The sequence below is a fragment of the Echiichthys vipera genome (genome assembly GCF_963691815.1).
Source record: "Echiichthys vipera genome assembly, chromosome: 2".
Taxonomy (NCBI): Eukaryota; Metazoa; Chordata; class Actinopteri; order Perciformes; family Trachinidae; genus Echiichthys; species Echiichthys vipera.
This window is the reverse complement of record NC_139827.1, coordinates 22,655,355-22,678,361: the sequence shown is the minus strand read 5'-3', so window position 1 is coordinate 22,678,361 and position 23,007 is coordinate 22,655,355. Positions and strand designations below refer to the sequence as shown.

General features: G+C 39.6%; 1 protein-coding gene across 1 annotated transcript; it reads left to right on the top strand.

Moving 5' to 3' along the window:
* The first annotated feature begins 12,286 nt into the window (after positions 1 to 12,286).
* On the top strand, positions 12,287 to 14,183 carry adra2a (adrenoceptor alpha 2A). The gene is made up of 2 exons (XM_083935552.1): positions 12,287 to 12,442; positions 12,608 to 14,183. The coding sequence occupies exon 2, from the start codon at positions 12,789 to 12,791 to the stop codon at positions 14,055 to 14,057; it is 1,269 nt and encodes a 422-aa protein (XP_083791678.1). The 5' UTR covers positions 12,287 to 12,442; positions 12,608 to 12,788; the 3' UTR covers positions 14,058 to 14,183.
* The last annotated feature ends 8,824 nt before the right edge of the window (positions 14,184 to 23,007 follow it).

The following is a 23,007-nucleotide window of genomic DNA, read 5'->3' as shown; positions in this document are numbered from 1 at the left end:
ATAAACCGATAAATATTTACAAATTTATGGTGTTTTGCGTGTCTATATGTCAGTTTCATTAAACTACGCAAACAACACATTGTTGATTGAAGAGTTGCATGAGAAACAAAATAGTGAATACATATCTTCTTACAATGTAAAAGAAAGTAGCAAGTACCATAATGTTTTTTTCAATTCATATTTAAACTTTTGAGGAAGTGTTCAGGCATTTGCTCACAGGATTTAAAAAAATGATAATCAAAGCTTTGATCATTCTGGGAGAATGGGGAGCCCAGTAGCTCACCTGGTAGAACAGGCACCAAATATATACAGAGTCATAGGAAGAGGAATATACAGTTATATACAAATGTATATACAGATATATGCAGGTTTGTACAGTCATATACAGAGGCATACATATAGGCATATATAGAGGTATGTACAGATATATAGAGGCATACATATAGGCATATATAGAGGTATATACAGATATATAGAGGTATATACATATATATAGCGGTATATAAAGATATATAGAGGTATATACAGTCATATACAGAGGCATACATATAGGCATATATAGAGGTATATACATATTTATAGAGGTATATACAAATATATAGAGGTATATACAGATATATAGAGGTATATACAGATATATAGAGGTATATACAGTCATATACAGAGGCATACATATAGGCATATATAGAGGTATATACAGATATATGGAGGTATATACAGATATATCTAATTCTTAGATTGCTGTCCTCATATTTCCACCATAAAAATATATATTTTAATGTATAAAATAGAAAGTTAGAAGGGAGGAAAGTTACATAGAAAAATATACAACAAATAAGTATGAAAATATGTATTGTTTTAATACACTTACAATTTGCATCAAAGCCTCATCATTGTCAAAATATCAAATGGACTTCACTTGGTCTCTTACTGAGGTGCACAATCTGGTTACTGTTTACACTTTCTGGCATCTCCCCAAAAGTAATTAATAGCGAATGGATTTCACTTCAACTAAATACTGACCAGAGACAAAAACGTACAGAAGCTCGTGATTTAAACTCTAGGCAGAGTGTATAACTAAAACATCACTTAAACCTTTGACTTATTTAGTTACCACTGACCTGTCAGAACTGCTCTTGGAAATATTACTGGGATTCATTTATTTCATGTTCAAGTTGAAAATTGCCATTTAGAAAACACATGCAAACTTCTGAGAATCAAATGTAGAAGTATACGGTATAGCCATCATTTCACACACATACATAAACAACTTTTGTTATCCATATCCATTATTCTAATGGCATATAATCAAAGCAAAAATAATATAATTCAAAATATGTAATGAATGGTGGTATAAAGAGTCTGCGGGCTTATTTTAAACGTTAAAAGCGTTTTAATAATCATCCTTGGGATGATATTTCAGTGGCCTGAGCTGTGTCTCTGCTCCAGTGCAGCACCCCCCCCTGCTGGTAAAATAAAGTATTAACTTTAATGGAGCAGCCTGCATTTCTCTAACACTGCTGCCACAGGAACAAGAAGCCTAACACAGCACCATCTGAATGTCACTTCTGTCAAATCTTTAGTTTCACTGAACTGTGTGGGGCAGCGGATTCTTGTCCACACCTTTGTCCTCATCGCCAATGGGGCTCTGAGCGAAAGAAATCACCCAAAAACAAAAGCAGGCAGGTTCAAATAGACCACGAGCGCACTGAAACATTTGTTCCCCCACGGAGTCCTCCTGAAACTGAGAGGCTCTTGCAGGAGACGACAGGTGTCACTGTATCCTTGCGCTTCGTCTGCACCCTCATGCAACAACAAGCGCCACGAGGAACTGTTTACCCCCAAACAGTCTGGGAGTTTGTGTCTGCACGGCTGCTGTCATGTTACCAGCCTGAAAGACGAGATTATCAGGCTGAGATGAGACTTTCAATATTACCTGTTGAACGCCTCTCACAAATTTATCAGATCCTTTGTCATCCTTGGCCTAGTGAATATGAAATAATCCAAAGTGTACATTTATGTTCATTTTAATTAACAGATTTTCAAAAGTCCATACCAGTAGGGGAGAGCGGGGTCAGTTAAAACACTTGAGTGTCCTCAATCAGCTCAGTCATGTTTGTGCTCACACAGCTAATGGAAAGCTTCACTTTCACTGATAAAAACAAAACAAGAAAAGGGGGCAGGTCTGGCAAGATGGGCGCCAAAGGGGGGGGGGCATAGCCCGCCATTGGTTGTTTCATACAGTGGAATAAGTCCTCTGACCCTTTACTTAAATATGGAGAATGAACAGAACACCGCCACTAGTGTCTCAAGATCGTAGTCGTGACAACAAAATATAATTAAAAGCACTCGGGTTGACAGGTTCGTCACACCCGGCCCAGTAGCCTACAGGAGACCGGAGTCTGTTTTTAGAGATTATTTTTTGCCAGTTTTTCAACCCTTTATCATACAGGACAGACAGGAAATGGGGTGAGAGAGAGTAGGGGAAATGCATCGAAGGGCCGCACGTCAGAGTCAAACCTGCGGCCGATCATTACCGAATCAAGGAGAAACGTAGCCATTGAACTCCTTTATCTCAGTCCATCGAGGGAACGCTTGGCCTATATGGACTCTGGTTTTTGCCCGTCTCCGGTCACTCAGCTGCTGGGACAAATAAGCAGCTGCAGGATTGGCAAACTCATTTCACCCAGTGCCAGCCTACAGAAAGTCATTGTCAAATCTGTCAAATCTTTAACTAAGACTACTAGACTAAATATACTTTTTTTATGGAAGAGCAATACTATCATACATGAATCTCTCCAGATGACTGTCGTTCTGCCTTGCTTCCGTCTTGACTCCTCCTAGCTCCACTCATCCATCTGGATTCGCTCCATAGGATTAAGTGATTTCAGTGTCTAAAAAATGGTCGAGCCAATGAGGACTGGCGGGCGGGGTTTTATAGATGTGGCGTAGCAGAGAAACGACTGTGCCGGCTCAAATCGAGGAAGCAGGCGTCAACATGGATGCTGCTAATTCATCTGTGTTGTCCAATCTAGCGAATATTTCTTCTTTAAAAGAACACCAGAGCACGGCTCTGAAGGCTTTTGTTGGTGGAAACGATGTTGGCTGTTCTGTTTGGCTTTTCCACGTGTTGCTCTTATCAGCGTCACAGGTTGGTTTCGATGTGAGTGGTTGAAGTAGCATGTCAATAAAGATGACGGACAAGTGGTTTATCCAATCATATGCAAGGGTTTTTGAGAAGTCCTAGCCTCCGGAAATCGTTTCCCCATTCGAGCGATCCCAGATGGATGGGTAAAGCAAGGCGGAAAGAAATTTATCTGAGTCAGGTTAATACTTTCATTTTGTACCCCTCAAAACGCCCCGTGGGTGTATTTAAAAAAAAAAAAAAGCTTTTAATGAAGATTCTCCATATTCGACCTTTAAGTGAAAGTAGAAATACTCTGTTACAAGTAAAAGTCCTGCATTCAAAAATATTAGAAAAGTATTACCATCAAAATGTACTTAAAGTACAAAAGGTAAAAGTACAGTTATGCAGAATTGCATGTATCAGATTATATTAATAGCACCAAATAAATGTAATGGAGTAAAAAATACAATATTTCCTCTGAAATGTAGTGGAGTAGAGAATATAAAGTTGATTAAAATGGAATTACTCAAGTTAAGTACAAGTACCTCAAAAGTACAGTGCTTAAGTAAAGGTACTTAGTTACTTTACACCACTGGTTTCGCACACAAACACAGTATCCTGGTGACTTTCTTGCTGGACTCAGGGACTAATAGGGACATATATATAATATTATCAACAAATTAAATAACATATTGTAGCGACTCCTCTGGCAGCAGCCCAGAGTCACTTTCTCTCTCTCAGTCTGCCACGGTCTTTGCTCCCTCTTTATCCCTGTGAGCATGCAGGCAGGAATGAGTTACTATGGTTACGGCCATCAGCGTCAGCAGGTCATTTCGTCAGGGCTGGTGGTCAGCCAGCAAATTGTTTATACAAACCAGTATGAATAAGTCCATAAGAAAAATGAATCATTATTGATATCATTTATTATCAGAATTTGATCCAGCTCTGAGAGACGGGCAGATACACTGACTCCGACTGGGAGAGAGGGACAGAGCCACCAATCAAAATACCCGTCTCAACCTTCGAAAGGATGAAAGCCAAAAAATGGCAGCAATATAAAAATACTTATTTTTCTGTGGTGCCACTGCATTTGAATATGAGTGTTTTTTCACCAACTCTACAGACTCCACTTGGCACATCTTTAGTTTTAAAGGTGTGAAAACTAAACAGAGAGAGACCAAACAACAGGCTGGTCATTTTAATGAAAGATCATTTTGATTCATTTAATCAGTGGATACTTACACACTAAAAGAATGTAAACAATATATTAATGCACACGTATTCAGACTTTATTAGTGCTTCAAAGGAAGGGAGATGCCACTTTATTCTCTTTAGTCTCTGTTTACAATGCTGGTAAATCTGAATTTATTATTCTTTGGTGCTCATGGTTTTATTACAGCGCCTATAGAGAGTTATGATGCCATTTTAATAGTCACTTTTTGTGTTTTACAGCCTGAAATGATAATACATAAAACATATATATTTTTCCAGTGTGATTTACACATTTTGCATTTCAACATTCAAGTATTTTTTTTTATTTCAAAATTTCGGAAAATTAATAAAAAATGAAAAACTAAAATAGCAGTGATGAGTCCCTTTATAATAACCATTATAAACATTCCCAGGTATCACCAATCACCTTCCAGATTACACACCAAGTTAATTGGCCCCCACCTGAGACCAACTGTGGTGTTTTTTATTTTACTTCAGAATAAAATCAGCTGAATTCAAACACAAATAATTCACCATGGTTGGAAAGATGCTTTCAAAAGAGCTCCGGGATAAAGTTGTGGATCGGCACAAGTTAGGAGAAGGATGTTAAAAGATTTCAAAGGCTTTAACTCTCCCTCTGAGGACCGTTCACAGTAGTGTCCAGAAGTGGAGGCATGTGGCTCCACCCAGACCTTTCCTAGATCGGGCCGCCCCTCAAAACTGGATGACCGAGCCAGGAAAAGATTGATCAGGGAAGCTACCAAGGGGCCCATGGGAGTTACAAGTCTAAATGGCAGAGGTTGGTCGATCTGTGCATGTGACAACAATTTCACAAGTTCTACATGTTTGGCAGGGTGGCAAGAAAGAAGCCTCTTCTAAAAAAATATGTCACACTGAGTCATAAAAAACATATTGCAGATTCTGATGCCATGAGGCAAAAGGTTATATGGTCAGATGAGACCAAAACTGAACTTTTTGGGCAGAACTCCAAGAGCTATGTTTGGCAGAAGCCACCCAAAACACACCATCCCTACAGTGAAGCATGGTGGTGGCAGCATTATGTTATGGGCTTGTTTCTCTTCAGCAGGGATTGAGGATGCTGCCAAGTCCACCCAAATACTTGAGGAAAACCTGCAGCTCTGTTAGACACTTGAAAATGGGCAGGTGGTTCACCTTCCAGCATGACAACGACCCAAATCACACCTCCATAAGCACAACACAGTGGTTTTAGGTCAGGAAGGTGAATGTACTAGAGTGGCCTAGTCAGAGCCCTGACCTGAATCCTACAGAACATCTGTGGATGGAGTTGAAGGGTGCAGTCCATCACCGCTCACCACAGAATCTGACTGAACTCGAACAGTTCTGCAGGAAGAATAGGGAAATATTTCCCAGTCTAGGTGCACAAAGCTGGTAGAGACAAATCCAAACAGACTGATGACTGTAATTACAGCAAAAGGAGCCTCTACAAAGTATTACAGCTGGGGACTCATCACTTCTCCAACCCTGCTATTCTAGTTTTTCATTTTTTATCAATTTTCAGAAATTTTGAAAAAAACTATTTCACTTGAATGTTGCAAGGCAAAATGTGTAAAGCACGCTGGAAATATATATATATATATATATATATATATATATATATATATATATATATATATATATATATATATACAGTATATATATATATATATATATATATATATATATATATATTTATGTATTATTTCATTCTATAAAAACAAAAAAAGTGACTGTTTCAAAAGGGTATCATGGCTTTCTGCAGGCACTGTAAATAAACTGAAAGGTTGAATTATGGTGAATCTATCACATCTAATGATACCCAAGGTCAAACATTTATATTTGTCTGAGTGAGCTAACCAGCTCAGGGGACGCAAGTAGCAGCTGCTAGCATTCAAGCTAGTGCCACTGGTGACAAGGTAGGCTTTACGAGGTTTTATACATCCCGAGAACTCTTTGCAGCGTTAATGCATCCAGACCCAGTGTCAGGCTGTCAACACTACCAGCGACTGAGCAACAGGCTACATGTCATTTTCAGCCGGTGACATGAAGCTGCAAAACACAGGACTTTCACAGGGCCGTATTCTTGAGCCCGGTCTTGGTCTCCTGCGTTGTTGGATTCGTAAATGTGCAGGATGTAAAGAAGATGGAGCTTGTGTTTCACGGACATGTGGACCTACGAATCATTTTGACAGGAACATATCATTTAGTTAAACACTACTGGATAAATAAACGCAGGTCATTAATATTTGCCTTTTTGCAACTGACCTCAACAAACAAACATCATGAAATGCATCTTGAGCTGTTTGCACAGAGAGAAGACGCAGGTTACTTTATAAAAGACATTTATAATTATTACATCTATGTGGTTAACAAAAATGTTACAACTGACCTCAGCTCTGTTTGATGTATTCAAACAGCAGGCTGCCCAACCTGCACGTTTAATGGAGTTTTAAGGACACAAACTGACAAAATACACACAGAGGGAAGATACAAATCTCTCCAAAAAGAGGTCAAATGTTTTGGTGCATTCACATGCTCATCAGATTGTCCCATTTCCTAAGTTGGGCAGTCGTTCTTCTGCATTTGATCAGTCTTGTTAAGATCATTTTACTAGTTGTAATTTCCAAATATTGTCCTGAAAAGATACAAAATATGAACTTAACCTTTAAAGGTGTGGTTTTTAAATTGACCAAGCACTTCCTGTATATAATGCAGATAAACGTAAAACAAAATCGTACCGATTGTTCTGAAGGTAGTATGACCGATTAAAAACATAATTTAAAAAATCCCATATTTGTTCATATTTTCAGCGTATCTTGTCATATTTCACGTTTCTACAGTATTATCTTACACACTGATACCTAACTGAGTTCCTCATTTCACATTGTTGCATGTTTACCTGACCGATGTTCACTGACTACAAGACTCTAGGTGTTGCAAATAATGAATTGGAATTAATTAATTAACAAGTAACAAATGAACAAGTTCTTATTCTCCTGATAATAAGTACCAAATTATTATTTCAAGGAAACAGCTTGGAAATTATTTGGGAAGTAAGGACGTGTAAAAAAACAAGTGACCAAATTAGAAGTAGAAACGGCACTCAACATCTTAAAAAGGTGATTTAAAAAATACACAATTTCTATATTATATTATACTGTATATTTTGGCGTATACTCAAGTGTACTTTCAGCGTGACATAATATTGAATATCGAACAAAAATTGAATGAAAGCTTCATGTAAAATCATGTATATAAGAAGCAAATGTGGTTATATAAATGTACAATTAAACTATTCAAAGTGAACATCATGCTTTGAAAAATGTTTTAAGAGAAAAAAACTAGAAAGTGCATCACTCTGGAGCAGACTGAAATTGGGAAACATCCTTGATTCACGAACAGAGAGAGCAGAGATATAAACACCTGAAGTAAAGACCTTGACATTTTGAAAAAAACTATTTTGTTGAATCATCACAGCACCAAATTCACCAACGTCATTACAAAACTAGAGTGCACTTTGATCTAGTCGACCGAGGAGTGTACACCACATCCTCCCACAGTTCCTCGGGCAGTTTCTCCTCCACGTAACCCTCCCAGAGGTTGAGTTGTGTGACTAAGAGTCAGAGTTTTTGTGGTAAGAAGGGGCTCCAGTTCCAAGAAGACTCTGGGAGTTTGGGAAATGATGAATCCCCCTGATGGATGAAATCTGAAGATATGCTGTGATGATGGACCTTAACCATCAGTGTACTCGACGGGAACTAGTGATGCATTCTGTGTTCTGTACTTTTGACAAAGTTGTGGGAATTTTTGTGGCTGTAATTTCAAAGCGATACTGATAACAAATTCAAGCCGTTAAATGCTCTGTAATCAAAATCCAAATGGTCATATAACAACATTTTGGGACGGCCCTTGGCGTGTGATACAGATGCACAAGGAACTTACATGCGTATGTGGCCAAACCGGCTATCAAAACAAACAGAAGAACTCGGATTACAACACACACACAGGGAGAGTGACTTAATTCTCTGCTCAGGACACAATTACTTCGCTATATCTTTACAAAGCAATGTTTGCTGCTATATTAATGTTCTGAATGTAGAGTACAGTCCCTTTGACACTGCTTTTTACCTTTTACCGACACTGATGTCAGTCGTGGTAAAACCTGTTCATGAGTTAAAATCTTAGTGCTTAAAATTTGAAAACACTTAGCAGTATTAAGCAATTTGGTCATATTTCTTGCACATTGTCTCACTTAATGCTGGTTTATTTCACATTATTTAATATATTTGATAATAATCATATAAACAAAGTTATATTATACTTCTCATGAAAGAAAAAAAAAGCAGCAATAAGAAAATAACAATACTAAAAAGTGCAACATAAAAATCAAAATAGTGAAACCCATAAAACAGAATAAGAATTCGATTAGGTCTTAGATTTTAAAGAAGCCAATGACTCAGCCTGCTGTATTTCCTCAGAAAGGTTAATGCTATTATCCATGAAACCAACCAATGATAAATGTGTTTTTAAGAGTTTACCTGAACTATTGGATGGCTCCCATCATCAACCACACCTTCTGTATGCTTGCTTGTGTTCACGGACATGTTGACCTACGAATCATTTTGACAGATAAATATCATTTAGTTAAACACTACTGGATAAATAAACGCAGGTAATTGGTATTTGCCTTTTTGCAACTGACTTCAACAAACAAACATCATGAAATGAATCTTGAGCTGTTTGCACATAGAGAAGACGCAGGTTACTTTATAAAAGACATTTATAATTATTACATCTATGTGGTAAACAAAAATGTTACAACTGACCTCAGCTCTGTTTGATGTATTCAAACAGCAGGCTGCCCAACCTGCACGTTTAATGGAGTTTTAAGGACACAAACTGACAAAATACACACAAAGGGAAGATACAAATCTCTCCAAAAAGAGGTCAAATGTTTTGGTGCATTCACATGCTCCTCAGATTGTCCCATTTCCTGAGTTGGACAGTCGTTCTTCTGCATTTGATGGGTTTATGAACTTGAAGTCGTACTGTGTAAACAACATGGATGCTACAAACAAGTGTTTAGACAACACACTGAGCTGTTTCCAAGCCTGATTTTTAAACCTGACTGACAGATGGTTTGTTACAAAGAACCACCTGAGAAGGCGTCATTGGAAACTGTTTGGAAAAGGGCGGATGCTTTCAAAATATACCTGGCAGGTGATGGGATGAACCATCTGCCTATCAAAAGAGAAAACATCTTCAGTGCTGATCTCTTCTCTCAATAAAGAAAAACTCAAGTTCTGATAAAACTGATGACATTGTTGTTTTGACTGAGCGGTCGCCTCTAGTGTCAGTGTCACCCCCACTACCCCTTCAACTGCCAGTAGCTCCTCACAGGATGCTGATTGGCCAGCTCACTTTCGATCTGAACGCATCACTTGGAGCCTGACGATGGATTTTGGATCTGACAAATGAACATGTGATTTTCATGTAGTTATTGCGAGAATGAATCTGCTGTGCAAGTATGTTAGCAGTTTTGTCGCAGACTTGTTGCTGTACCAGCACATGCTCTTACCACCGCTCATCAATGATCATGTTTACCAACATAATTACTCTAATCTGTCACCTTAGCTGTACTTGTTTCTACTATTCTATATTAACTGCCATAACATACAGTATAAGTCATATTCTCATTACTATAGATATTATTATAGTGTTTTGTGGTTGCTTGCATCTCTGGAAGGGTCTTTGTGTCTGTCTTTGTCTCTCTCTGTCCAACTATCTGTCCATCTGTCTGTCTTTGTCTCTCTCTGTCCATCTATCGGTCCATCTGTCTGTCTTTGTCTCTCTCTGTCCATCTATCCGTCCATCTGTCTGTCTTTGTCTCTCTCTGTCTGTTTGTCTTTGTCTCTCTCTCTCTCTGTCCGTCTGTCTGTCTGTGTGTCTGTCTTTGTCTCTCTCTGTCCATCTGTCCGTCTTTTCTCTCTTTCTCTCTTCTTTTCTTCCCCAACCGGTCAAGACAGATGTCTGTCCTCCAGAGAGCTGGGTCTGTCTGACGTTCCTGCTGTTAAAGGGAAGGTTTTGGTTGCCGCTATGTGCACAGGCTCGCTGGATTAATACTGAATATAATAACTATAAAAAAAAGTCTTGAGATAACTTTTGTTATGATTTGGCACTATAATTAAAAGTGAATTGAATTCTCAAAGCACTAAAATATTGCTTTAATGCTAAAAAAACGGCTTTCTAACTAATCTAGATCGCTCTAGGAGGACAGAGACTAACAGTTACAACCTAATAGTCGACAAAATTGCACATTACATGTGAGCAAAAGCTTGATATGTGAATTAATTAATGAACAGTGTATTTTTCTGCAAAACATGAGGTCGACTCATAGAGTCACGTACCAAAATGTTGGCCAACTTTGTGAGTTGTTGTTGTCTTGAAGGGACTTTTACGTTGGTTTTTCATCTGAGTACAGTGAGAATGAATAATAGCCTGAACCTGCCTGCATCACTGCCCCCAAGTCACATCTGTAAACACTAATGTAGCTGTGCAGATGTTTCCTTTGGGCAAACCTTCATTAGATCCAGCTCTGTGAGATAGTCTGAGGTCTGCTGCTCCTGACAGAGTTTGGGGACTCCTCTGTGTGTTGGGCATGAAGTGTAAAATGTGCCTAAATAAATTAAGTTTTGACAAAGTGATAAAGCCTATGTTGAGATCCACGTGGTGTGGCTCTGGCTGCTGCTTAGCAACGAGTAGCAGCCACACTGCAAGAAATGTCTGTCCCAACAGGTCCTGTAGTTTGCTCTTTTAATATTGTCCATCTTTACGTCTGTGAATGAGTGTTTTATTGTTTTAAGTTCTATTGCAGAAAAAATCTGAATAATAAAGTGAAAGAAATGAAGACAGCACATTTGGGCACATTTGATTTTTATGAGGAGATGAAAATGAAACCAATCAACTTAAAATCCTACTTTATTTGAACAAAGTGAAGATCAACCACAGCACATGCTTTCTGTTTTAATTATAAACTAAGTTTAATGATTCATTTCTTTGATGCTCTTTTATGTATTTCTTTTTAATTAAGAGACACTTTATACTGCACTGCAACTGTTATTATTTGTATCCAATTGTAGTCTAGTTTTTCTAGTTATTAATGTTTTACCTTATATGAAACACTCTGTGTTTGTATAAATAGTTAAGTTATATATAAAATTCCCTTGATGATCTAATTGGCTCTCCTTGTTTTATTTATTCACTTAATAGCCATTGTGGCAGAAGTATGTAGGGACCCAGTCTATGGTAGGGGCACAAAGACAGAAGCACTCTCATTACACTCACATTACACATTATAACAAAAATATTAACCTCAGAAATGTCAGCTGGCAATTTCTTTTACCATTAAACAGTTTTTATCAACATGATCATGCGGAGTGCTGTTGTCATAATTGTGCATATACACATATACATGTTAAGTATAGTTGATATAAAAAGCTTTAATTTCATATGGTCTTGGAGCACACTGCGGGCTGCATATGCACCTGTTTTTTCCAGCACCTGTACTTTTAGTTATCCACGTGTGTATGAATACATTTTTTTTTTTAATGTAAAAGTTAATTTCTGACGGTGTTTTCCTCCTTTTCTTCACTGCGCCACAAACTTCTTGGTGTTAAAATCTGCTGTCAGCCCCAAATGCCTGTCCATGTTGACACCCTGAACGCGCCGTGACCCACGATACGCGAGTTGGGACACTTTTTGCAGCGTGCTGGCTATAAAGAGAGGGAGTGGCGCACTGGTTAACACTGAGGAGAGAGACTCCACACGCAGACGGACAGCAGCACGGCAGCGCCCGGGATAACATGATTAGCGCTCTATTAGGTCCGCTCCTGAGCACCGCTGGATGCAGCACAGGGACCATTGTGTGGGGAGAGAGAGAGGAGACACGGAGGGGAGACTTCACGCTTCATCCGCCACATGGATCTTCTTTGCCTCCCGTTGATCTGCTTAAAGAAGTTGCCCACTGACAGCTTTTTTTCATGCCCGCGCGTCTCTGGCACTGGGGAGGTTGTGCCACCGCCTAGGGTAAGATTATTTCGCACTTTATATGGCTTTCCCCCCCTGGCTGTTATTCAAGGCGAAAGGCTGACATAACAATTGGACTCATTATAATGGTGATAATATAAAATACATGTAATGATTGAAAAGTGTAAATAGCTGATTTTTCCTCTTGTTGCCTCCTGTTTTCAGATGAACTGACAGCCTTATAAATAACAGCGTGTACATGATGAGAGAAGAGACAAAGCCTCAGAGGAGTGATCCAGTCCCTTCCTTTCTCAGCCCTGCTGTGATCTACTAGCTCTGTCCTTCCTGGCCATGATATTTGTTAACCTCAGGTGAACTCACACAGGAAGTGAGCCATTCTGCTCCAATGGGTTTCGACAACGAAACCAACCAGACTCTTCCGGACGTGGCCCGCTACGGCCTCCGAATCTCCCTGCCGCTCACTGTGCTGGTGGCGATCATGATCTTGCTGACAGTGTTCGGCAATGTGCTGGTGGTCATAGCTGTTTTCACAAGCCGGGCCCTAAGGGCTCCGCAGAACTTATTCTTGGTGTCTCTGGCGTCTGCAGACATTTTGGTGGCTACCCTTGTGATGCCCTTCTCTTTGGCCAATGAGCTCATGGGATACTGGTACTTTGGCGAGGTGTGGTGCGAGATATATCTGGCACTCGATGTTCTTTTCTGCACCGCCTCCATCGCCCACCTCTGTGCCATCAGCTTAGACCGCTACTGGTCCATCACACAGGCCATCGAGTACAACCTGAAGAGGACGCCGCGACGTATCAAGTGCATCATCTTCATTGTGTGGGTCATCGCAGCGGTTATCTCCTTCCCTCCTCTAATCTCCAGGGATAAAGAAAACAACGAGGAGGACCCCGTGTGCGAGATCAATAATGATAAGTGGTATGTCATCTCCTCCTGCATCGGCTCCTTCTTCCTCCCCTGCGTCATCATGGTCCTGGTCTACGTTCGGATCTACCAGATTGCCAAAAAGAGGACACGCGCGCCGCCGGGAGACAGGAAGCGGAAGGAGTTGATGAAGACGGCCACCGTCGCCGTAGCCAACCAGAAGGAGAACGGCATTGGCGCGGGCGACGCAGATGACCCCCTCTGCCACGAGAAGCTGAACGGCGAGCGGGACATCGAGCTGAGGGAGGGGGTGGGAGGAGAAGGAGGAGCAGATGAGGAGAAGGGTGAGGTCAACGGGGTGGACCTTGACGAGTCGTCTTCCTCTGACCACAAAGTGAACAATCCCTGCTCGATCAAAAAGAAAGCGTCCAAGGGGAAAACCAAACTGAGCCAAATCAAACCGGGGGAAGACAGCGTCCAAAAGCGGACGCCGAGCACCAAGGGCAGCCGCTGGAAGGGCAGACAGAATCGGGAGAAACGCTTCACCTTCGTCCTGGCGGTGGTCATTGGAGTGTTTGTCATCTGCTGGTTTCCCTTTTTCTTTACATACATGCTTATGACACTGTGCGAGTCCTGCCTGGTGCCCGACACTCTGTTCAAGTTCTTCTTCTGGTTCGGTTATTGCAACAGCGCGCTGAACCCCATCATTTACACCATCTTCAACAATGACTTTAGAAGGTCCTTCAAAAAGATACTGTGTAAGAGAGACTCTAGAAGATATGTATGAAGGACTACATCTCCATCTTCATGTACATACTTTTTTTTTTACTATATTGTACATAAATGATAAAATACACATGTGCATGGGTCACTAGCTTGTACGCTCTTGGTGTAACCGCTTGGAAAGGCGATGAGCTTTAAATGCAGCATCTTTTCATCCACCACCTGCAGCTTCAGCAGCGACCACGCAGAGAGGTCTAAACAGAGCAGGACACCACAGTGAAACCAGGCTTTTATTGTAAATGTTATTTTTTTTACAAATGAAACCAACATAGTGAAGTCAAGATATGTGTTGTACTTTACAACAGTATGTTGTGCAAAATTACCTGTCTGAATATTTGTCTCTGTTTTCGTTGTCATTAACACAGTATTGTGCCATTTTTGTATGATATGATGACGACGATGACAAAGTGTGGGAAAAATGCTCAAAGAATAAAACCTATTTTCTAAACTGGTCTAAAGCTTCCACGGCAACTTACGTTTAGCATCAGGTGGTATCATTTTGTACGTTACACTGTGTTTACATATGTACACACACACACACACACATGCAGTCAGAACATGATCTCCTCTGGTGTTAAGACAGAGTTCCAAAATTGCCTTTGGACCAGGAGGGCAAACAACACAAATGTCCCCTTGAGCGGTGAATTGCAGATAAGAGCCGATCCTCCAGTTGCATTCTAAATGCACGGGTCTGTTGAATCTGACCTTTACAGCAGATTAACAAGGAGATCAGCTCTTAATGAGCCTGGATGCAATATGTTATTCAGTCCCTTGATTAATCGTGACTGTCTTTATTCTGTTAGATTCACGAAATTAAATTACATTTTTATCTTTCTTAATTTTCAAAGTGTGTGTTTTTGTTTAGGCTTTCAGAGGCAGTTTCTCAATCAATTGTGAACGATGAGTGAAGTCGTAAACTGCTTGGCACGGGAAATGGCAAAGTAACGGTTCATTTGCTGCTTTGTGTTACCACGGTATGCGTCATTAAGTGAAGACACAGAGCCTGTCAAACCAGAACCTGATTGACTGCTTTCTCTCTTTCTCTTGAATACTGTGAATACTGTGAATTCCCAGTGGAGGGAAGTAAATGCTTCCCTTTTAACAGTCAGGGAGGCAGGTGAATAGCACCATCCTCAGAAAGCTAAATGGTACCTCTGGGAGTCCCTTTGTCAGTATATCGAGCACCTCATCCAACAGACCCTGGGGTTTGCTCGTATTCAGCCGGCGGAGTGTTTCGCGGCACGTTTACAAAATGTGTAAGTGTTAGAGGCTGTGAGAAAGAGGGAGCGTGTGTGATAATGTGCATGTTTGTTTGCAGTGCACATAAACACATGGGGTGAGTTCCCACTGGACACTCATGCTTGCAGTCGTGCTGATGCTCCACGTTCAGTTTTGTGGAAGATTTTGTAGGCTGTTTGCAACAATCCTAGATGACTTACTCCAAGCAGTAGGAGCCAGGAGAGAGAAAGGTGAATTCAATTAGAAGTATAAATGTATTTAAATCTATTTTGACACTGCAAAGCTGTCATTTTTTAAAGTTAAAGAACAGGTTAACATTTTTTACAAGTATGTCATCATACAATACTCAGACACCCTTATTTACAGTGCATAGGAGAGTAGAGTTCTTGGACTCTTTAATCCAGCTTTCTTTCTTTCCATTCTTACAGTGAAAACATGAGTGTGAGAGATAGGAGACACAATCAACAGTTCTTCTGTGCAAAAAACCTAAAGCAAGACTACGTATTTTTTGAAAAAACAAACAAAAATCATTCCTCTTAAAATAAATAAACCTAGCCATCCTCAATTTAATAAAACCTGACTTGGTCTGTCTTGGCCAGCAGCTAATGTTAGCAAATTTCAGATAGATTTTGGCGTATAACTCTGAGTAAGTTTAGTGATTTCATGCCTCTTCATTACTTGTTACTTTGCATTTATCATAATCAGGCAATTTCCCCCTGTGACCACTGTGGTACATGTCCATCAAAATTTGTGCTTTAGTGAATAAATCTAATTTTAGGCTTCTTGCTGTCGGAGTTATTCACACATTCAAATTTGTATTCATCTTCAAAAAGTGACAGTGTTTACTGATTGACCTGTGGCACAGAGATAATAGTGCAAAGAGGGAATTTCTCAACCTACCTTGGAAACTAGTCACTCGATTTGGCCAACCATCCGATGTTATCCCCAAATATAGAGGTTCACACATATACATACACACACATACACAAACACACACACACACACACACATACACAAACACACACACACAAACATTTAAATGACAAGCAAATTTCAATAGTTACTATCAGAAATATTCTGATATTTGATATTTTACTCCCATTTTTTTGCCAAAGCAGTCTGGTGACTTTGACAATGGGGCTATCTGACAACAAGGTAAAGCAATGAAATATTCCAAATACACTTAAACTGTTTTTTTTTTTTAGGCGGTCCTTTTTTACATTTAGCTGCACTACAGATACGTACCTCATACAATCCCACTGCAACAAAAATGTGAACTATTCCTTTAGTAATTTTGCGCATTATCACTGCAAATCTTTTTGTGTGTGTCATTTCACACCATTTAGTCTCTATCATCTTATATTGTGATGGAGTATAAAGGGCAATAAACCGTAGGAAGAAGGACGAGGTGGATGGATAGATCAAACAAACACTTTGACCAAGGAGACATGTCCAGTGTGAAACTAAAAGTCAACGGTGACTTATTACCGTTGACCACTTAACTTATGCACGCTACTTAATTTACGCAACAAATGTACTTATTTTAGTCCGCAATGTTGTCCTAAACCTAACCAGGTTGTTTTGTTTGAATTTAACAAGTTAAACCTGGCTACCCTGTACAAAAACAGGAGGAACAATTACACAGGGTAATAACTCTTTCCATGTACATGGGTATGTGAGTGTTGTTTTAAGACAGAAAAATATGAAGCGGTACAGGGTCAGCTGACTTTTAGTGATAAATATATGTTTGTCTCGTCTTGCCCTCCTTTTCCTCTCTCCGCATCACACATCAACAAGCAGCAGAGATATCATTAGGCAGATGTGCTTGCTGACAGCCTATTGGAAGAAGCCAGCTGTTGTAGTCAGCAGACCCCTCTCCACACATGCATTTAGCCTCTGGGAATCGGGCATGGATCATCAGGTTAGAGTGCACATCCGTCTCCAAAAGGCTAACCCCGGTGGCTAAGTGCAGCTACCATTCAAAGAGACAGGGACAAAATGTCAGCAGCCGCAAAAATCATACAGGACAAACAATCGTTTGTGGCTGGGGATGTGGGCGTCGTGGGGGACGCAGTAGCATTTGACTTGGCTGCCTCGCATTTGAAAGGACAGTTTGTGTTTGTGTCTTTGCATGTGTGTGTGTTGGTGTAGCTAGATGTGGGAGGATGGGCGTGTCTGCTTTGTAGTGTGCTGTAGGTGGCCGGGGTGAAGAGGCCACAATGACGATGAGTGCTGACTGAGGCACCCACATGCTACAACCTGTACATCTTTTTTATTTATTTATTTTTTCGTGTGACATCCGCCTATTCAAGGTGGCTGCAGCATAATCATTATTCAGTGTTACTGATGACTCACTCTGGTTTTCACATACTTTTATTTGCTTGTCTTCAATGCGGCAATTTCACAGGAGGTCTGTATTTGTTATCTAAATAATACTTCACACCATCCGAGAACATATTCAACTGGGATCATATTTTCTTACAGTCGGCTGCCAGCTCTTTACTCTTACAAGTGTTTCAGAGGTATCATTTGAAATGGAGTCCCAGTTTCATTGACGGCAGGCTGATTAGCTGTCAGGCCTCTGGGTCTGATTGGAGAAACAAAACAATGCTGGGAAGGGGATATTTCCCTGGGAAATAATTTGTTTAGATAAATCTATTTTCCAGGAGCTCATTATGATCCAGAGCAATCACCTCCCATCGTTCCCAGAGACAGCCATAAATTATACTACGTGATTATTAGACCTGTGAGGTAATTCGCAATCGCTGAATGAGACAACAAATGGTTTGATGTTCCACTGCCCTGTATAAAAAACATTTGGGAGTTGAAGCAGGGGCTCAATTTTATCTGCTATTTTTGTTCGATAAATGACAAAGAATTAATCAATAATGAAATCTTTATTTTGGTCTGCAAGTTATCACAATAATTTATATATATATATATATATATATATATATATATGGCAATACATTTAAAAGTAGCTCTACATTTAAATACAGTGCATGTTCATATGTCTGTTTACACACAGCATATAAACACACATGTACATCTTCACATTGAGAAACATCATACATCATACATCTCCAAAATGTAAATTTTTCACAAGCTAAGAAAAACACCTCTATTGTCAGCTTTGTGACAATGCATTTTTCACATAATAAAAATAGGTTCTAACTGAGTTATTTAGCTTGAGAATGAGTTGAATTTTCTCGACCTGTAAAGGAACACTTCATAACCCGAGCTGTCTTCACATATGAACTCCAGACAATGTCTGGAGAATCAGGCCCGGACATAATCAGGAGTTTCCTTTCCACACAAGTAGCCCACAACAGGAGATACTCTGTTCTCAGTATTAATAACCATTTCAATATTTATCTCAATGTTCTGTTTGGTTAAGGGGATCGGTGGCATCTGGGTAGAGCATACAGGAAACAGAACATGAGGTGGATTACACCATGGGGACGAACCTGGTCATGTCAATATGTCGATTCCTTGTCTCTCAACTGACTAATGGCTGAGTTGAGCCGTGTATTTCGGACGATATGAATGTAAACTGTCTATCTCAGTAGAACTTTCTGTTAAAAAGCCAATCAATCTGCTGGACACACAAAACACACGTCCGTTAAACATCAAACACAATTCAACCTGCTGATATGTCCGATTTTAGAGTATTACGGAGGTGGAAGATTAAAAAAACAACCAACACATTTCCAGCTCTTGGCACACTGTGCAGATCTGTAATTATCGCAGATGAAAGCCTCTTAGAGTTGAGCTCGCCATTATTCAAGCTCTTTGTGTTGGAACTCCCTCGTCTCTCCACGAGTGAAGGACAGCAGAGAAGAATATCTGTTGGGTGACATAGGAACAGCAGAGTCATAGTGAGGCATCGAGGGCAGTTGAAGTGGTTTGCTGTAGTGTCTGTAATGACTGTCTAGTGTGTTCTGATGGACAGGCAGTGGGCGTTTGAAGGAGATTATACCTGAGCACTCATGCTGTTTCATCGCCGCAGTCCTTAATGATGGTGACTTAATGAAAGCTGCTGGTTGGTGATCACCTTGTTGTGTTTGTCGTGAATTTGGCCAAGTGTTTGTTTTGATGTTATTTTTGAGTATTTCATACCACAGCTCTGTTTCTCTAATCCCAGTTTAACTGTTTCAGTTTGTGTAAATGTAAAGTATATTTACAACTGTGCAAAAACGATTGTGAATTAGTGTGTGCTGTGTGACTGTGACTTCATAATGTTCTTTTTAGGCTGCAAAGAACGCTCATTAAAACATGATCATTGCTAAAGAAACATATATAGACGGATTTATTTAGTTTTAAAGGTCCCATATTGTAAATCCACAGAGAAATGCACACAGCTTGTGCCTTTAAACCAGCTGTCAGGACTTTTTTACGGTTGTGATGTTGGAACTACACTATGTAAAGATAGAATGTGCTGATAAAGTCATTCCCCGGCTGCAATAACAGAACATGCAACACTAAAAAGCTTTATGCCTCCTTACAAGCTCCAGGAGTCATTTTTTTACTGAGAGAGAGTCATCAAGTGGACCTTTAAAGCCACTGAGTTTTTGGTCACTCGTAACACCATGCGATTACGAGTGTTTTGTTTTTTTTTGCAGTTGGTGGCAGTAATGCGTAAATAAGTTAACCATATGTAGCAACAAAGACAAGAAAAGTGGTTGCAAACATGGATGTTGTCACTGCGCAATCAGTACCGTAAACCCAATTTCTTCCACTCGTGCAAAGATGAGGTTAAGCAGACACACTGTAAAGTTATTATACTTTTTCTTGCGTACCTGTCTGCATAGCCCAACAAAAAAAATTTGAAATGATGAAATGGTATTGACCTCAAACGGTTAGGGTCAGGACAGCTCATTAGTCAGGAAATAAGACCTGAACACCATAGGTTTCCAGTACAGATTGGGTAGTGAGAGATGTAAACTAGGGATGTAATAAAAACGCTGGATACAACACCACCAGTCAACTTAAGGCATACTCATACATAAGTGGATCTAAAGGACAGGTAACTGATGAAGTCTTCCCATGAAATCAAGTGTTTTATCCCTGTTGACAAAACAAGGAGTTAAGTCTTTCTTTAAAGGTATAATCCGTAAGATTTTCATCTAGTTAATTGTCCGTTAAGTAACTTTCTCTCAAGGAGACTCTGTAAATCATGAATAAGTCATAGAGTGTGGTCTAGACCTACTCGTAAAGTGTCTTGAGATGACATCTGTTATGATTTGGCACTAACTGAACTGAATTGAACTGGATGTTTGACAATAAAGTTTACAAAAGAGCAAAAAAAAAAAAAAATCAGGCTCGCCTACAATTGCATCTTACCACCAAAGAGGCAGAAACAAGATATCTCAAATCTTACGGATTACATCCTTAGGTATTCTCTGTAACATTGAATATTCATGCCAAAATAATTAAAAGTTAAATTTAGAGAAAAGTATTTTTTTTAATAAAAATGCATTTTAAACAACAACTGCACTTCATCAGTCACTTCATTGTGTGTGTGTGTGTGTGTGTGTGTGTGTTTTGATTAGATTTCATTGACAGTGGCCTGGAAACACAACTGTCATCTGTTTCTGATTGAAATGCTGCAAGATTCTGATTGGTGCACGCACATAGTGTCATCACATTGTATTCACTGGGCCCACCCACTTCCAACCAGTGGGAACAGCACAGAGGAAAACCACAAATACATAAATCTTTGGCAGGAACCTGTGTGTTTATTTAGGAGAACATAAGAGAGTCAATGGGAATACATTTTTAGGGCCTTTAGTATTAAAGATTCAAAGGCATCCACACTTACATTGTACAGCTGTAGGAAAGCCTGTTCATTGTGAACTATTCGAGCTGAGGTTGTAAATTTGACACAATAGATTTAAAGCCCCTATTTCCACTGGCTCAATAGATCACAATTTATTCCCAGAGTCAGGGCACATTTCTACTGCGGCCCCTCAGCAATAACATATGGTCTTCAAGTCATATCACAAAAAAGACCCTTGATTCGTATTAGAAACTCAACACAGGGAGTAGCAGTAGTAGAATTACAATGTGCAAAACCAGAATGACAATATAAGGTAAATAAAATGTCCTATACTGTTAAACGGTTCAACAAGAATAATCATGCAAAAGACTACAGAGAAAGTATATATTTATTTATTTTAAAGGTCTTATAAAAGGCTAATTTTAAGGTTCATACTTGTATTTTGGGTTTTTACTAGAACATGTTTACGTGGTTCAATGTTTAAAAAAAAGCATCATTTTTCACATCCTGTCTCTCTGAATATACCTGTATTCACCCTCTGTCTGAAATGCTCCGTTTTAGCGCCTGTCTCTTTCAGACCCCGTCCAGAAAAAGCCCAGTCTGCTCTGATTGGTCAGTGTTTCTGGATCTGCGCTCTCTGTGTCGTCATTGAAGCTGGAGAACCACTGTAACGGCACTGTACTGACACTTTTTACCTACAGAATAAATAGTTGTAACATCAATTCAATTCACTTTCAATTCAATTCAATTCAGTTTTTATTTACAAATCATAACAAAAGTTATCTCAAGATACTTTACATGTAGAGTAGGTAAAGACCACACTCTATGACTTATTCATGATTTACAGAGACCCAACAATTCCTTTATGAACAGCAGCAAGTCATATCTTTAATAATAATATTAATAATAATAAGAATAATAATTATAGGTTGGAAGTCGGGGTGGCTCGTTTAAAGGCACAGATATTGAATACGATTCAACATGGCATTTAATATTATTTTCACTATAGTAACGTCGGCGTCTGGTAAATATGAATAATGCAGAAGGATGCCATTTTATGTGCAGTTTAAACCCTTCAGAGTTACTAAAAGCAGAACTGGAAGCCTGCAAATCACTGAAAAGAAATGCATTATAGGTAATTATCATTATCATAGAAATTTGTATGGGGTGTGCCCGTGTGCACAAATCCAAATGTTGCATAATTAACTAATATGTGGGTGTTATCATGACATAGATCCCATTTGTTTCATTGGAGACGGATGGATTAAAATGTTTGTGGAAATGTAATAATGAGAGAAAGGAGAAATGAAGAAGAGAGACAAGCAGGTACATGCGAGATGGTTTGATATTGTGAAAAACAGCTAATTGAGAGATCCAAAGGTTCACGAATGGCAGGTGTGTGTCTATGAAAGAGTGGGTGAAAGGGACAGAGAGAAAATTCAGAGAGTGAAGTGAGTACACAAGCCACTTTGGCGGGAACACAAAGTCCATCTCATCTATATGCTAAAGCCTTCCGTCCAATTTGCATGACAAGATGCTGAAACCTCTACATGCTCTGCTCTGCTAATTCCTGTATATATTGCACCCCACCCAAACTGCATTCTGGCTGTCATCTTCTCATGTAGCAGTCCCCCTTTTTGTCAAAGCTGATGTGATTCTGCCTCTTCCCATCGATGACAATAATCCTATTTTCCTCAGACAAAAGGCTCATCTTTCATATCAATGCCAGTGGTAAATTAGTCTGAGTCCCAGGCATGGAAAATGGACATGATAGCCCATATTTATGGGTGAATTGGGTTATGTGGCTGGCAAACATAAATGGAAGAAAACCACCGGTATTCTCTCTGGAGCGTTCCAAGCAAATCATCATGTGTACATTAAACAGTTGCACGCAGGGCGGCCCTATGATTTTGCCGGCCCTAAAACACTCCCAGCA